Raw genomic sequence first — 15,882 nt, 5'->3', positions numbered from 1 at the left:
GACACGAGGCAGTGTGCAGTAAGGACGCTGGGCCCAAAAGGGGTGGATTTGAGAGCAGTCCCACATCGATTGAAGGAAGGAAAGAGTGCCAGCGAGGACGCTGAGCCCTGACGAGGTGGATTGTGATGTCCCACATTGGTTGGGGAGGAGAACAAATCACCCTTTATAAGAATGTGAAAACTTTCCCCTAAACGTGTTTTAAAGCCTTGAGGGAAAACTCGAAAGGGAAAGCCCAAAGAGGACAATATCTGTAGCGGTGACAAAAACTGATATCAACGTGCACGCAGTAACAAGCTCGATCGATCTAGAGTTTTAGAACGTCATATCATGTTTTCAAAGTCTTTGGATTGATTTAATTCGCCATTCAAAGTTTAAAGACTTTAGATATGATTTTTTTCAATTAAATCACTACAAATATATGATTATGAAGTTGACACATGAAATATAAAATATAAAATTTAAATTTAAAGAATTGGGATTTCATGTTGGAATAAAAACACTTTAAAAAAATTGAAATATATTGACTAACAAAAATAAATATTTTTTTATTAAAGCATACACATTGATTTTAAATATGATTATAAATTTTATAGGATGATTTAGTAGAGTGGATCGCTAGTTGTCTTAACATAACTAAGAAACGACGATGAATATGTTTCAAGCGACGTGTCGACAATTTACGTTGTAAATGAAAAAAAATATATATAAGAGGAAATTAGACAAAAGCCCATAAATTGTAGTCCACCAATAAATCACACAGGCCAATTAGTTATGGTCGGTCGGCTGAGTTCGAGGGATGTGGGTATAACTAGTATGTCAGTGGTGGAATTAGTCTAACGAAATCAAATAAATTAAATTTTCGTGGGTTAAGTTCCTCCGGTGTCATTTTCGACTTACAACGAATTGTTTTCATCTCTCATTTGGTTGCGATCCTTCGAATTTCACTGTCATTATAAGCTAAAGAAGTTGAAAGATGGCCCTCCTTACGGAGTAGGGGTTGAGGCATCCATCATGTCGAAGCCTCTTGCCAAGTAAAGTTACTTGGTTTTGAGTCGACGGGAGATCTAAAATAGGTTGTTGAATGCACACACGAACCAAATGAGCTGTGAAATTTACAGATAAAGAGATCGAATAGACGGTTCAATTGTAGACAAATTGGCTGAGATGATAGTGAGTGATATACAATTTAAAGCATATAAATTAGAGATTAAATTCAAAATTTGAATATTAGTTTTTAAAATGTTTAAATAAATAAAAAAGAAAATTAAATTAAAAATTTAGGAGAAAAAATGTATTTTGTTACCGGAAGAAATTAATAAATATAAAATATAAAATTATGAAAAATAAAATATTTGAGCTCTCAAGATTTATCCATTGTTCGTAAAACCGAATTACCAAAAATACCCATTGGGGGACGTCTCTTTCTGCGAGGGATTCTACTTGGAGACTGATATATAAGCTGAGGGAACTCCCTTCCTAACCCTAGGATTCTCGTTGCCTTTGCTACCTCAAAATTTTCTGTCGAGAAAAATTTCCAAATACCAGACCGATATTCGGTGGATCATACAACAAATTTGGACATGACGGATTACGACGGAAGGTACGAAGGTAATGGGGAAGATGTAGACAACTATGGCGATGGGTTTTCTCCTCAAGCTCGTGGGGGCAGCCATGGTGGCCATGATACTCACAGTGATTCCAAATCTCAGGTCTTTTACTCTCGAACGATACATGCGCAATTCATTTGTTATTTTACGGTTTAGCTGAGATTTTGGGAATCGATGGTAGTGCTGCTTCTAACCTGAAAATATTTGCAATTGGAGTTCAAATCGAGTTTACTTGTCACATTCTTTAGTCTCAGTTATCAGTGGGACAGTTGAAGTTCGATATTCTGTCGTAGATTGAGTTTTGAGTAGTCTGAAAGACTGAAATATCACCTTCAAACTTAATCTTGAGCCAAGAAAATTCATGAAATGGTTTCAGTTCCATGATTTCCAATACTAATTCGCTATATCTTGTTTGAAACGAGAAAGAATTTATTATTTTTGTTCGTTTCTTTTGAAGTATAAGAGAATAACAGTTTAAGTAATACATCATTTCAATCACGATTTAAGGTTAAATCAACAAAAAAAATTCTATGAGATTCGAAGAAATCTACTGATTTTTTTCTTGAGGACTTTCCAAGTAAAAACTGAATTAATGCATTTAGGATCCTAACCCTTATATTTCAAGGGATAACGAACGATGGAATTCATTTGAAATCCATTAGTATTTGGAGTTGCTCATGGTTTTGGAGAAACCTATTGACCTTAAGTTAATTCTCGGTATTCTTTTTCATTGGGAGACATTGTTTTAGTTGACGTTAGGCAATTGGGTGGATTTCGGGAATTGGATCTGTTTCTGCTTGTGTTTTCTCTCCCCCGCATTAAAAGGTCTCTGTCGTATTCTCTTCCTTAGCTTGGATTGAGGCTTTTCCTCCCCTTCCTCTTATATATAATTTTATGATTGAAATAGTTTCTTATAAATTAAAATATTTTGAAGAAATCAAATTTTACTGACAAATCATTTTTTTACAGCATGCTTCTCGAGACTATGAAAGAGAGAGTTCAAAAAGTCGAGAAAAAGAAAGAGACAAGGGGCGTGATCGGGAGAGGGACAGGGAGAGGGATCGGGACCGAGGTAGAGAAAGGGACAGAGAGAAAAGCAAGGATGGAGCAAGAGATCGAGAAAAGGATAGGGATCGTGACAAAGACCGTGATAGGGATCATGACCGTCATCATAGAGACCGCCATAGGGATCGAGGTGATAGGAGGGAAAGGGGAAGAAGTAGAGATGATGATGATTACTTCAGGAGTAGAGACTATGACAGGTAATGGAAGTTTGATATCATTATTTTCTGCTTACATTTTATAGTTCTACTGATAGTTGTTTCTGAGTAATTTGCCTAGCTTTTGTTTTTCATAATGCATTCTTGGCCCTTATCTCTTGCACTTTAGGGATTTAAAATTAGAACAAGGTCACCTGCATTGTCACGTAGTGTATAAAGGAACTTTAAGTGCTCCGACCTTTTTTGGGTTAATATTTCTTATTCTAATCAGAGGCATTGGCAATTAAATTGGTTTGATTCATTTATGTAGGAGGAGAGACTATGATAAAGACCGAGAAGACAGACATAGACGTAGGTCTCGTTCACGCTCAAAGGGAATATCTGAGCATCGGTCAAGGACACCTTCTCCTTCACGATCAAGATCACGCTCCAAAAGGTTGGTAATAGAAGTTAGGAGTTATGGTTTTCTTTTATACGGTATTAATGTACATCTACCTGAAGTTTATGGGTTGTAACTTTGTAGATTTTTAATATTTCGACTATTTGATTGTAATTGGTGTTTCATTTGACAGCAATTAAATGTGAGCAGTAATATAATATGTTTAAAAGCCATAGATTGATATGTTGTTATTTAAGTCAACTGTATGGGTTTTGTTGAGATTTTGAATAACTATCTGCAGTTATAATTTAAAATGTGAAAGATTGAGTTTTTGTTCCCTTATGGTTCTCTGGCATTTCTCCAACTGCATTCTTCTTTTGCAAGTTCCTCACATTACACAATTACCAATACTACTTTCACCAGATTTATCAACAGTGAGAGTGAGTACTATTTTTGTCTCAGTCGTCTATAAAGAAAGAGGTGGAGTTGATTTGAGAGAATTTTAATTTTGGTTCTTCCTCTTCAAGTGCGTCTTTCGTCAGGAGTTTTGTAATTTTGGTCTTTTTTTTATTTTCACCAATTGGAGAGGCCTTTGTCTTTTGTATATTTCATTGTTTTCAATGATTTTTTTTTTTTTTTTTTTTTTTTTTTTTTTTTTTTTTTTTTTTTTTTTTTTTTTTTTTTTTTTTTTTTTTTTTTGCATCATTCTTTTGAAAGATTTGAACATTAGAAAATTAGTCAGTATGTGGAATGTTATGAAACATCTGTTTGGCGTTTCATTTTTTGTTTAGTATGGATAGAGTTCTATTTTCCTATGGACCATAGACAATTGTTAATATGTTCTTCTAAGTTCTAAGTTGCCATGGAATATAAGGGACGTCCACATCTTGTTTTTGAGCTGTGTATCTGGGTAGTGTTTCCCAGAAAGAAGTTATATGGTTTGGAATCATGTATCCACTCAATATTTTAATGCGAGCGACAAGTTATCTTTATTTGGTTTCCCAAGTGCTCTGTTCGTCACATAGATACCTGTTAATTTTCTAGTTTAGGTTGAATTTCTTCTGCATTATACAGTTGTCTCTCTCACGGTGATGAGATTTCAAGGTTTAGCGTCTTTCTGCTTCTTTTGTCTCTGAACTTGTTATGCTAACATCTCTTTATCTGCAGCAAAAGAATTAGTGGTTTTGACATGGCTCCTCCGACTACTGCAATATTGCCTGGTGCAACTGCTGCTTCAGGTACCTAATTCCTTGCACACAGGAATATCCTTTTGTATTATTTAACTGCTTTTCTTTGTTGGATATAGTGTGGAAAGTTGACAACAAATTGCATGGTGTCATTTGGTAAGCTATATTTTGTTCCTTCATCTGCATATGTAGCAATTTAAAAATGTGGTCTTTGAGCAGGCTATGCTATTATTTATTATTAAATTGGTACACTCATTCTGAAACTGAGAGGTATTTTGGTTTTTTGTTGCTTGTGTTTGGTGTTTGTTTGTTGTTTTGTTTCTATGTCTCGTCCAATGTTTGAGAAGGCAATGTTGGGCTACTTGCCCCTATGTGCTGACAATGGGCGTGAGCTGACTTCTGTAGCTTTTATGTGCAAGAAGGACCAATGCACCGGTTAGATGGATCTTGTTCGTCTTCATCTGGAAACTTATTCCTTTTTGGGTAGTCTTACAAATATTTTTCAGAATATGTACATGTATAAAATTTGTATGCTTAAAGAATTTATCAAAGAGGCTAAGTTGCATCATATTGTGTTTCGTGAAGCATGAAGTAGGTTCAAGTGATACTTGAAATCCTATGTGTGCCAAATGTTGTTGGGTTGATTATGATTATTTTCTGAGATATAGCGTCATTTCTTTAGCAGGCCAGATTCCTGGGACAACTCCAGCTATTCCTGGAATGTTTCCTGCCATGTTTCCACTGGCAACGGGCCAGGTAATTCTGCCTCTTCCATATCTTTTTTAAAAATTGGAACAATACATGATCTTTTGAAAAATGGCATTTATTATCTGACAGAATTTATATATTTGAACTTTACCTTGTTTTGACTTTTATTTGTTTTCATGCAGCCCTTTGGAGCACTTCCTGTTATGCCGGTTCAGGCAATGACCCAGCAGGTAATGATTTGCCTTGTACATCTCTCTCTCTCTCTCTCTCTCTCTCTCTCTCTCTCTCTTGGTTTTACGCATTCTAAGTTGAACTTTGAAACTTTGGTGTTATTTTTTAGGCTACAAGACATGCTCGGCGCGTTTATGTTGGAGGGCTACCGCCAACGGCCAATGAACAGGTTTATTTTGCACCTCTTGTCACTCTTCTTTTATTCATATTTTACTATATTATTTAATATTTGAAGTCCGTATCTTCATATGTATTCTTATCTGGAGTTCTATACCTTTTGCATCCAATTGCAGATCTTTAGCTAATTTGTTCTGGGAAGGTCTTAGTTTCCATTCATTATTGATTTTTTTAATTCTATATTGCCAAACATGAATTATTATCCTACCTGTTGACTCAAAGAAAACTTTGAATAACTTATCTTGGCTATGTCTGTTCATCTCTTTTTTTCTCGAGTGTAGTGGCAATAACCTTGTTCATCTCCTTTACTCACAAAGTTTATTTGTTGTTTGCAGTCTGTTGCCACATTTTTCAGTCAGGTCATGGCAGCAATAGGAGGAAATACCGCTGGCCCTGGTATGGGGTTCTTTTTCTTTCCATCTAAAATTAATTAATTTTTTATTTCTATTTTTATGCCAAGTTAACCAATTCTTGTGTTGGCCATCTATCGTTTATAGGAGATGCGGTGGTCAATGTGTACATAAATCATGAGAAAAAGTTTGCTTTTGTGGAAATGAGATCTGTTGAGGAAGCTAGTAATGCAATGGCCTTGGATGGTATCATCTTTGAGGTGCTTTGTTTTCATTAGTGTGTATCTTATATACATATTTTATGTTCAGATAAAATTTATTGTGAAATACATTTTTCTTATTTCTTATTATTTTTCAAATTAGGGAGCACCTGTTAAGGTGCGAAGGCCTAGTGATTACAATCCTTCACTTGCTGCAACGCTTGGTCCCAGCCAGCCGAATCCCAATCTGAACCTAGCAGCTGTTGGTCTAACACCAGGTTCTGCTGGTGGTCTTGAGGGTCCAGACCGCATTTTTGTGGGTGGACTACCCTATTACTTCACAGAAGCTCAGGTCAGGGAGTTGCTGGAGTCTTTTGGGCCCCTGCGAGGTTTTGATCTGGTGAAAGATAGGGAAACTGGAAATTCAAAAGGCTATGCATTTTGTGTTTACCAAGATCTTTCAGTCACAGACATAGCCTGTGCAGCCCTCAATGGTATTAAAATGGGTGATAAGACGCTCACTGTTCGACGTGCTAATCAAGGTACCAACCAGCCCAAACCAGAGCAAGAAAGTGTTTTGTTACACGCACAGCAGCAAATTGCATTGCAGGTGAGTAAAGTTGGTAGGCCTTCCCTCTATTTATGTTGAATTTTTAATGAACAGCACATGCAATGCCCTTCTCCTACATAGGAGTTTTAAAGGCATACATCATTGAAATTATCGTTATGTATGTCTTTGTATTTCAACTGATTAACTTGGAGAAGTTAAGTATCCTTTATTAACTAGATAGTTCCATTGAATTTTTTATTCAGCCAGCACGTTGTTGAGTTCCTTGGAATGATCTGAAGGACTGAAAATTCCCAAAAATAGTCTAAACTTGTAAATTTTTGTAAAATGCATGGACTATCCTAAATAGCGATAAATGACTTTTAGTGGCAATTAGTATGCTTTAGTTTCCTTGTCTGGTATGCATTTCAAGTGCACCTATTAACGAAAGCATGAATAAATCGAAATAAGTCATGAATCTGTACTGCTCTTTAGTTTGCTAATCAGGACGAACAGAATTAGCTCTTGGTTAAATTTTTGTTGATCATCTATCTATTAATATGGTAATTTATCGCTGTGAAGTATTTTCTTTGATTTATTACTGTCTTACCGAATTCTTTTTGCAGAAGCTGATGCTACAGCCAGGGGCTGTATCCACCAAGGTCCTTTGTCTTACACAAGTTGTTTCCCCCGAAGAGCTTATTAACGATGAAGACTACGAAGATATCATGGAGGACATGCGAGGCGAAGGCGAAAAGTTTGGTAAGCTAATACATTGTTTGAATGTTTACATAACGCCATAGATTCTATATTGTAGATATAATCCTCAATGCTTCATGCATACTTATTGTTTCCTTGTTTGTTTTTTCTGTGTGATATCTCTGTTTTACAGCCTTTTCTTGTCCTCACATTCTGGTAGAAAGAATCAGACAAATAACTTACAGACAGAAGCCTCCATAACCTTCTATCTTTATACGCCGACCCAATATAAATTTCTTACTTGATTCTGCAAATTTGTGGTTCCAAGTGTTTCTATTATGTCTTTGCAGGTACATTAGTGAATGTCGTTATCCCGCGTCCAAGACCCAATGATGCAGCACCTGGAGTTGGAAAGGCATGACTTACTGAATTTCAACCATGCTTTACATTTTTTTCCATTTTGAAAATTATCTGCCAGTTTGTTTATTCGTCCTGCAAACCCAATTTTTTTTTTTTTCGTACCTTTGAGTGTTCAAAGGTTGCAAAAGCATTCATCTTATGATATTAAGATGGTTAAATTACGAATTTGGTGCTTTTGGTTTTGAGAAATTACGAATTTAGTCTTTTTTACTTTAAATGTTAAAATTAGCTCCCATGGTTTGACAAACATTCATAAATATTTGAGGGTTTTATCAAACCATAAGAACGGAATTCTAACTTCTTGAACTGTTGGGACTAAAAACCCTAACCTTTCCCAAATCATATGGAACAAATTTGTAATTTAACCTATTAGGAATAATCTGAGTGGTAGAGATTTGAAAAAAACTTAAGTGTAGTTGAGTTAAAGATTTTTGTCATGTTATTCTAGAAAGTCTAATCGTTTCCAGACATGTTCTATACACCAGGTGTTTTTGGAGTATGCAGACATTGACAGCGCAACCAAGGCTCGAGCTGGTTTGAATGGAAGAAAATTTGGAGGGAACCAAGTAGTGGCTGTATTCTATCCAGAGAACAAGTTTGCCCAAGGGGAGTATGATGACTAAACCTCCTCTCACTTTTACACAGTTGGACAAATCTGTCATTAGAAAGAGAAAAAAAAAAAAAAAAGTTACCTTTATTCTAAATGTGGTGGTAAGTTTGTGTGTTTATCTTGAATCTGAATTGAGTAGCCAAGTAATGCAAGTGATCTAGATTTAGATTGTTAGATTCTTGAATCTCTCTTAACCTATTTAAATTAACTGATGTTGGAAAATTTGGTTCCATTTGATTTGATCAAATCTTTGTAAAGCCTTAAGATCTACTTGCCATTCCTCTTCTATGCTAAGGCGGCCACTCTAAACTAATCTAAAATTTTTGGGGAAGGATGCTCTGTTCTGATTATGTTTTGATCAAATCTTTGTAAGTTGCTTGGTTAAGTAGCATGTCTGGGGCATCGCTGACATGACGAATCTCCTTGGCATGGTACTCTTGAACTGAGGCTTGAACCATCTTGCGATAGAGCTCGAGTTTTCTCAGATCATATTAGAGTTTCTTCATTTCTGTTCTGCCTACTTTTTGTTTTAGTTTCGAGGGCATTGGGGTGGGAATTCTCTGTGGGGATCGGTTCGAGGATTGAGATCTAATAGCCGACCATAGAAACACGAGAGGAAAAGCTAATAGCCTAAAAAAGCATCAAACAACCTCCATTTATAGGTCTAAATTCGATGGCGTAGGGGCTGATATACAACATATTCCCCTTGGCATTATTTAAAGGAGGAGCTACAAGCATATGAACAATGATATCAGTTTACAGGTCGGATCTCAATTCCTTCGACAATCAAGCCTTGATAAGGGCTACGAGCGAGCTGCTGTAGATTGAAAATAATGGAGCCATCGTCTCCCAAGTCGTTATAGAACTCACCCATATGAACTTCAATCCACCCGTCTTGTCTTTCTCGAATTTGAGTGGGAGCTCCTTCAGGAGGTTCCAACAGCACTTGCTTTGCTTCTTGGGTGTCGTCCCCTTCAGAATAAACCCGCAACTTGACCGGCTTCCTCTCGAACACCTGTGCCTCCTCCGTAAGCTTGAACACAAAATGTGCTGCGTAGTTTGTTTTCAGACTCAACTTTCTTGCTTCAATCCTGCCTTCTATTTCAAGCCACCACACATGGTCCAACCTGGCCACTACACCAAACCTGATACAAAATTTTTGTTAATAAGATGAAATATACGACAAAAGATCCTTGGCTCGATCAAACTTAGAGTTCGGGATATAGAATTCATGACACCCCAAGTCCACTGCTAACAAAAATTGTCTTTTCAGGTTTTTATAATGTGTTTGCTAGGGAGAGGTTTCCACACTAAAGAATGTTTTGTTGTTTTCCTTCTCAACCGATGTGGGGTTCGGGACTGTGTCCTTGCTGTCACTCGTTCCAATCAATGTGAGACTCTCCTAATCCACTCCTCTTCAGGTCCTAGGGTCCCCTTGCTGTCACTCGTTCCAATCAATGTGAGACTCTCCTAATCCACTCCTCTTCAGGTCCTAGGGTCCTTGTGGCACACCTTCTTGTCCACCCCTCTTCAGAGCTCAGCCTTCTCGCTGACACATCACTTGGTGTTTGGCTCCGATACCATTTGTAACCATCCAAGCCCACCACTGAGCAGATATTGTCCTCTATGGGTTTTCCATTTTGAGCTTCCGTTCAAGATTTTTAAAATGGTAGGGAAAAGTTTCAACATCCTTATAGAAAATGTTTCGTTCTCCTCCCCTACCAATGTGAGATCTCATAATTCACTGTTTCCACACCCTTATAGAAAATGCTTCGTTCTCCTTCCTAACTAATGTGAGATCTCACAATCCACCTATCGTTACGTTACCAAGAAAATCTAGTTTTTCATGGATGAAGAAAACATATTAGAACCAAGTATCGTTTCAACATAGTTAGCGATAGAGAATTAAAAGTAAAGCATTACAGGGGATCTCACTTAATTGTTAGTTTCATAGAAAAACACTAAGTTATTCTAAGTGTAGATGAAAGAAAATTGATCAGAAAGCAAGTAAAAGAGTTATTGGAATGAGTACAAGAAAGTCGAGGTGAATACCTAGATTGAGGGTCATGTTCCCATCGCCAATATTGGGGAGTGTCAGACCACACGATCTTCAAGTCCTTTGCTCCTCTCATGTACCGCACCTTCCCACTCTCTTTCTCCAAACCGAAGCTCTGAAATTTGTACGATTGAAGAACATCTCATGAAATTAAGCTTTTTTTTGAAATTATCACTAATTTTTGTTACCGTGTTTCCGGTGCCGATCAGAAGTGGATGATCGGAGAGATGAAAGTACAGATCCTTCCTTGACAATGAATTCAGAAACTCCGGCAACGACGGCGATGACGACTGCGAAATGACGTCTTTGATGTCGGAGGGCAGCCGAGCTTCCCAAACAGCGTCGGAAGTAGCGATGGATCTGAAGGTCCGGGAGACTGCGGCGGCTCGACAACCGTCCTTCACCGGCGTTAGGGCGAGGATGCGAGAGATGCACTCCTCCGGGAGCTGGGTTAGCCAGTCCATGTCCTCCATTCCGTTGCCCTTTCCTTTCCCTTTCGCCAATAATGGAAGAGTTGCAGAGAAAGCACGTGAATAAAGCTATGCCACTGCTTCACTAACTTTTTTGTTCTTTTATTGGGAATAACTTTACTCTTTAAACCCACAAATTGTCTATCATATTCATTGCGTATATAATTGAAATAATTGTGGATTTTACTTTTTTTTTTTTTTTTGTTCAAATAATTTGGAGTTTTCATCTTTTTAGTGCCTTAATTTCAATTTGAATTATGCTTGGGTTGAATTGAATTTTGATGTTTTTAATGTTATCTTTTATTTATTTTCTTAAATGTTTCTCCTTTCTTTCTTGAAATAATTTCTTTTGGTAGAATTTGTAAAAAAGAATTTAACGATGTTGCCACGAGTACAATGGTCGAAGTGTGGCATCATACTGGTGCCTTGGGTACAATGGCCAAGTTGTGACATCATATTGGTGCCTCAAATACAATGGTCAAGGTGTGGCATCATACTGGTGCCCTTGAGTACCATGGTCGAGGTGTGGCATCATATTGGTGCCTCGGGTACAATGGTCAAGGTGTGGCATCTCATACTGGTGCCTCGAGTATAATGGTCAAGGTGTGGCATCATACTGGTGCCTCGAGTACAATGGTCTAGGTGTGACATCATACTGGTGCCTCGGGTAAAATGGTCAAGGTGTGGCATCATATTAGTGCCTCGAGTACTATGGTCGAGGTGTGACATCATACTGGTGCCTCAAGTACAATGGTTGAGGTGTGGCATCATATTGGTGTCTCGAGTACAATGGTCAAGGTGTAGCAATCATATTGGTGCCTCGAGTACAGTGGTCGAGGTGTGGCATTATATTGGTGCCTCCAATACAATGGTCAAAGTGTGACATTTTATACTGGTGCCTCGAGTACAATGGTCAAGGTGTGGCATCATATTGGTGCCTCGAGTACAATGGTCGAGGTGTGACATTAGACTGATGCCTCGAGTACAATGATCGAAGCGTGACATCTCATACTGATACCCCGAGTACAATAGTCGAGGTGTGGCATCATACTGATGCCTTGAGTACAATTGTCAAAGTGCAACATCATACTGGTGCCTCGAGAACAATGGTCAAGGTGTGGCATCATATTGGTGCCTCGAGTACAATGGTCGAGGTGTGACATCATACTGATGCCTCGAGTACAATGATCGAAGCGTGACATCTCATACTGATACCCGAGTACAATAGTCGAGGTGTGGCATCATACTGATGCCTCGAGTACAATTGTCAAAGTGCAACATCATACTGGTGCCTCGAGTAGAATGGTCGAGGCGTGGGGATGTCACCGGAGGAGCATCAAGACCATGGTAACTACGGGGAAGGGTGGATGTGATGAGTGTTGAAACAAGCATTGAAACTTGGGTAGGTGTGGACAAGGGAGCCGTGGTATCTACGGGCAAAGGTAGGAAGAAGAAAAGGGATGGGGGAATGAAGAGTAGCACATGCATGCAGGTTGAGACGTGGCGAGCAGGGCAGGCGTTTCGTGTGTGCGTTGGCGGCGTGTGTTCAGAGAGACAACAGCATACTCTCAGCGCCATCTCGCTGACGCCCTCCTCCCTATCTTATACCCCCAACGCCCATCATATATTCAACCCTTTCTCACCCCCATCCTACAAAATTCAATATAAAATTAAAAGATGTAGAGACTAAATAAATATAAATTTTTAAAATAATTTTTTTATACACGATCCAATATATATGACACGGTAACTCTTCTTGAACCAGTCTTGCTTAGTTTTGAGAACTCCGATAAATTTTAGTACATATGTGAGATCCTGCATAGACCAAGAGAAGAACTAAATATTCTTTATAAGGTGTTGAAACCTCTTTCTAACTCCGATGTATTTTAAAAAACATAACAAGCCAAGACAGGACTCTTCATGAAGAGCGAATAATATATATACATGTATATATTTTGGAGGCTTTAATAAAAAAGTAAAAAAATATATTTATTTATTTATTATGTAATTAAAAAAAGTTGGGATTTATGTGGTGATTTCCAAGAAACACTTGTCGTCGGCCTCATTAGCCAAGAAAAGACGTGGCACGCCGCTATTCTGCTACCTCCTTCCCTATTTTCGTGTCCAAACAGCGCCACATCTCCTTCCCCATAAAACCCCTTTCCTCCCCCAATTTCTCTTCGTTCCCATCCTCAAAACGATAACGCCGATGACGAAAGCAAGACTCTCTCTGATCGCCGTCGTGGTGGTGGCGCTGCTGGAGGTGGCGCTTCTGGCGGAAGGATACAGCGGAAGAATAGGCGGACGAAGAAGAATCAAAGACGTGAGGAGCAACAAGGAGGTGCAGGGATTAGGGAGGTTCAGCGTGGAGGAGTACAATCGGAGATCGCGGCAGAGTGGAGGCGGAAAGGTGGAGTTCTTGGCGGTGGTGGCGGCGGAGAGGCAGGTGGTGGCCGGAACGAAGTATTACTTGAGGATCGTGGGGATTGAGAATGGTCGGAAGAGGATTTTTGAATCGGTTGTGGTTGTGAAGCCGTGGCTAGGCTCTAAGCAGCTTATCGATTTTTCGGCGTCGAGATTGTTTCCGAGTAGGATTTCTAATTTCTGAGGGTTTATGGGCGTCGAGAGCGTTTCCGAGTCCGTCGGGAACAGAGTTGCACCAAATGCGGAGGTTAGGGGAGTGAAGTTTTTGCATGTTATACTAAATAAAAAATTATATATTTTTCTTCATTTTTTATTTTCTAAATATTTTATTAAATCGATTGGCATAAATTTATAATCAAATAATACTCTCCCTATTGGTATGAGAGCCTTATTGAGTAAGACACAAAGTTCCCGTTTAACAATCCTATTCAATCATACCTTAATTTAAGGAATTAAGGTGCTAACTATAAACTATAATTTTTAACAATTTTACTTAAATTTAAAGTTTCAAAAGTTATATTTTCTCTTTAGAAAAACATTTCTGAAGTGCAAAATAGATAACATAGTAACTCCTATCTTTTACTATTCTTGAACAACATCGTAAAATTGGGTCTTCCTTATTCTTGAACATCGTGGAATTGGGTCTTCCTTTTTTCTCAACAGGATTGACTACGGATTCGAGCCATTCAAATGAAAAAAAAGAAGAATCTTGAAGTATAAACAAATTCATAAAACAGCAGCATATGATACAAACATCATGTTGTCCTTAACCAACCAAAACCAAGATGGGTTAAGGAGGGAAATTAAGGATCCTTAAAATCATCGAAGCTACATTCATAATGAAAAGGGTTGAAGAGGGAAAGAGAGAAAGAAAGAAAGAATGATCATGAAGGTAGAAGAAGAGGAGGAGGAGGAGGAGGAGGAGGGTGTGCTTGAGCAGCCATTGACAGCTCAAAATGCCTTAGAGAAATGGAAGGAAAAGAGAGAAAGGGATTGAGATTATTATCCCAACCCTTAACAATGGGGTTTGTAGTGGTTGAGCCATCCAATCCAATGTGCGTCACGTGCTTCACATCTGTTGGATATCCGATCTCCATCTCCACCTCCTCTACGTCTTCTTCCTCCTCCTTCCTCAAAACTAGGGTTTTCCACACACACACACACACAATACAGATAGATTAGTACTGTTGTTATTAATGGTAGGTAGGCAAAATTAGTTGGTGGGTATGCCCTCCTTTTGTTTAATGACTTGGGATTTATATAATAATCTTGGAGTTATTCAACTAATACTCTATTGGGGGTGGGTGTTTTCATTAGCTTCAATTGGTTGAGTTCTCAAGTTAGGTTGGATAAGGTAAAAAGTTTCAACATAATAGAGAGTTTAATTTTTAAAATTTCATGTCTCCATTCTTCAATTTTCAATATTTGTTAAAAAAATTAGTAAATTCTTTGGAAGTAATAATACTTAACTCACAATCTAAAAAATTCAAGTAAATAAATAATTACAAGAGATGCAGAGAGTTTTTGCTTACCAAATAATTGGGAGAAAGTTTTGAAGCTTCTGACCAACTTATGAACTCCATTTGAAATGTTAAGTAAAACGAAGAAACCAGAAGGGTTCTTCATTTTCACTTCAGAAATTTTGTGTTCACTTTCTTCTCTCCCTAACAATAACATATAACACACTTTAAAACAGACCCATGTTCGGTTGAAAGAACAAACAAAGGAATTTGGAAACAAGAGAAGAGATGAGGAAACCATTGATCTTACTTGTTACACTCAGGTTAACATCTGAACCGTTAAGCTCTCGACCTTGAGTAGTTGTAGAAACGGGCGTACCCGTTGCGATGCTAGAGCGAGAAGCACAACCCGAGAAGAAGGGAAGAGCCACAAATTTTGCAAAGGCTCTCATATTTTCAAGAAGGGAAAAGTAGAAGTGATTAAAAGCAAAGTAAAGAAGAAGAAACTTGAGAAGAAAATGATAAGGTTTTGTGATGTAGTTAAGGGTATGAAAAGTATGAAAATGAGAAGGAAAGGGAGTTGGTTGTGTTACCAAAAGCTGGCTTTAGAAGCAAGATAGAATGATTTAAATGTGGAACAATAGAAGACCTACTCCAAAACAATCTTCAATTATAGGGGTGGGTATTAGTTAGATAGTTAGTTCAACAGTGCAATTCAAAACTAATATCCTCTCTCTCTCTCTCTCTCTCTAGTAGGTTTAGGGTTGGGCCTATGGGCCAAGACATGTTAACATCAAATAGGGGGCCAACCCCTTTGGGCCACTCTTGAAGACCAAGGTAAGTGGACATTCATGTTAATGGGGAAAGATATGGGTTTTTCCCTTCATCTAGACTCAATCCTGTACTAACAAACATTGAATCAATTTCAGAGTGAAGAGGAAGGAATTTCTGTTTTAGCTCCTAGTTTCACACCTTAAGTGATGTTTAAGTTTTCAATTGTTTTGTTCTTTCTAAAGATGCATTGCTTTTTGTAACCATAAATAATCATTCCCAATCCAATATAGGAATAGCCATCAGAAGGTATAATCAATCAAATGGAGTTCCAAATTATTCCTATGTTCTTGCTCACTTCATGTC

At 38.0% G+C, this 15,882-nt stretch overlaps 4 protein-coding genes across 18 annotated transcripts; 2 read left to right on the top strand and 2 right to left on the bottom strand.

Moving 5' to 3' along the window:
* The first annotated feature begins 1,467 nt into the window (after positions 1-1,467).
* Positions 1,468-8,509, top strand: LOC111498112 (splicing factor U2af large subunit B-like). 14 transcript variants are annotated; one of them, XM_023149205.1, is made up of 14 exons: positions 1,468-1,709; positions 2,577-2,869; positions 3,138-3,263; positions 4,374-4,444; positions 4,513-4,549; positions 5,079-5,149; positions 5,284-5,331; positions 5,442-5,501; positions 5,845-5,905; positions 6,007-6,119; positions 6,223-6,669; positions 7,233-7,368; positions 7,656-7,720; positions 8,211-8,509. In XM_023149205.1, exons 1-14 carry the CDS (start codon positions 1,633-1,635, stop codon positions 8,346-8,348), a joined length of 1,743 nt encoding a protein of 580 aa, XP_023004973.1. In that variant the 5' UTR covers positions 1,468-1,632; the 3' UTR covers positions 8,349-8,509. The 14 variants fall into 14 exon arrangements, 13 of the variants coding, with proteins under 13 accessions (XP_023004973.1, XP_023004972.1, XP_023004969.1 ...); XM_023149204.1 differs by having other exon boundaries at positions 5,076-5,149; XR_002720725.1 differs by lacking the exon at positions 4,513-4,549 and having other exon boundaries at positions 5,076-5,149; positions 7,499-7,720; positions 8,211-8,271.
* A 430-nt stretch (positions 8,510-8,939) lies between these two features.
* LOC111498168 (F-box protein PP2-B11-like) lies at positions 8,940-10,946 on the bottom strand. Of its 2 annotated transcripts, none has more exons than XM_023149298.1 (3): positions 10,580-10,946; positions 10,388-10,512; positions 8,940-9,480 (listed from the first exon to the last, which is right to left on the bottom strand). In XM_023149298.1, the coding sequence occupies exons 1-3, from the start codon at positions 10,862-10,864 to the stop codon at positions 9,087-9,089; spliced, it is 804 nt and encodes a 267-aa protein (XP_023005066.1). In that variant the 5' UTR covers positions 10,865-10,946; the 3' UTR covers positions 8,940-9,086. The 2 variants fall into 2 exon arrangements, with proteins under 2 accessions (XP_023005066.1, XP_023005068.1); XM_023149300.1 differs by having other exon boundaries at positions 10,388-10,506; positions 10,580-10,945.
* A 2,066-nt stretch (positions 10,947-13,012) lies between these two features.
* LOC111498186 (cysteine proteinase inhibitor B-like) lies at positions 13,013-13,598 on the top strand. Its single transcript, XM_023149328.1, has one exon. The coding sequence runs from the start codon at positions 13,071-13,073 to the stop codon at positions 13,467-13,469; it is 399 nt and encodes a 132-aa protein (XP_023005096.1). The 5' UTR covers positions 13,013-13,070; the 3' UTR covers positions 13,470-13,598.
* A 396-nt stretch (positions 13,599-13,994) lies between these two features.
* Positions 13,995-15,821, bottom strand: LOC111498181 (CRIB domain-containing protein RIC4-like). Its single transcript, XM_023149322.1, has 3 exons — positions 15,056-15,821; positions 14,818-14,949; positions 13,995-14,423 (listed from the first exon to the last, which is right to left on the bottom strand). Exons 1-3 carry the CDS (start codon positions 15,195-15,197, stop codon positions 14,170-14,172), a joined length of 528 nt encoding a protein of 175 aa, XP_023005090.1. The 5' UTR covers positions 15,198-15,821; the 3' UTR covers positions 13,995-14,169.
* Positions 15,822-15,882: the final 61 nt, after the last annotated feature.

This window comes from Cucurbita maxima, unplaced genomic scaffold (genome assembly GCF_002738345.1).
Source record: "Cucurbita maxima cultivar Rimu unplaced genomic scaffold, Cmax_1.0 Cma_Scf00024, whole genome shotgun sequence".
NCBI lineage: Eukaryota > Viridiplantae > Streptophyta > Magnoliopsida > Cucurbitales > Cucurbitaceae > Cucurbita > Cucurbita maxima.
This window is presented reverse-complemented; position numbering and strand designations above follow the sequence as displayed.

Bases quoted from the DNA above. Each gene is read 5' to 3' on its own strand.
- LOC111498186 (XM_023149328.1), top strand. From the start codon at position 13,071: ATGACGAAAGCAAGACTCTCTCTGATCGCCGTCGTGGTGGTGGCGCTG.
- LOC111498168 (XM_023149298.1), bottom strand. From the start codon at position 10,864: ATGGAGGACATGGACTGGCTAACCCAGCTCCCGGAGGAGTGCATCTCT. The intron at 10,513-10,579 runs GTAACAAAAATT...CAATCGTACAAA, and splicing joins TGATCGGCACCGGAAACACG to TTTCAGAGCTTCGGTTTGGA. The intron at 9,481-10,387 runs GTATTCACCTCG...ATTTTGTATCAG, and splicing joins GAACATGACCCTCAATCTAG to GTTTGGTGTAGTGGCCAGGT.
- LOC111498181 (XM_023149322.1), bottom strand. From the start codon at position 15,197: ATGAGAGCCTTTGCAAAATTTGTGGCTCTTCCCTTCTTCTCGGGTTGT. The intron at 14,950-15,055 runs GTAAGATCAATG...TGTTATTGTTAG, and splicing joins TGTTAACCTGAGTGTAACAA to GGAGAGAAGAAAGTGAACAC. The intron at 14,424-14,817 runs GTAAGCAAAAAC...GGAAAACCCTAG, and splicing joins AACTTTCTCCCAATTATTTG to TTTTGAGGAAGGAGGAGGAA.
- LOC111498112 (XM_023149200.1), top strand. From the start codon at position 1,581: ATGACGGATTACGACGGAAGGTACGAAGGTAATGGGGAAGATGTAGAC. The intron at 3,264-4,373 runs GTTGGTAATAGA...CTTTATCTGCAG, and splicing joins TCAAGATCACGCTCCAAAAG to CAAAAGAATTAGTGGTTTTG. The intron at 7,369-7,655 runs GTAAGCTAATAC...ATGTCTTTGCAG, and splicing joins AGGCGAAGGCGAAAAGTTTG to GTACATTAGTGAATGTCGTT.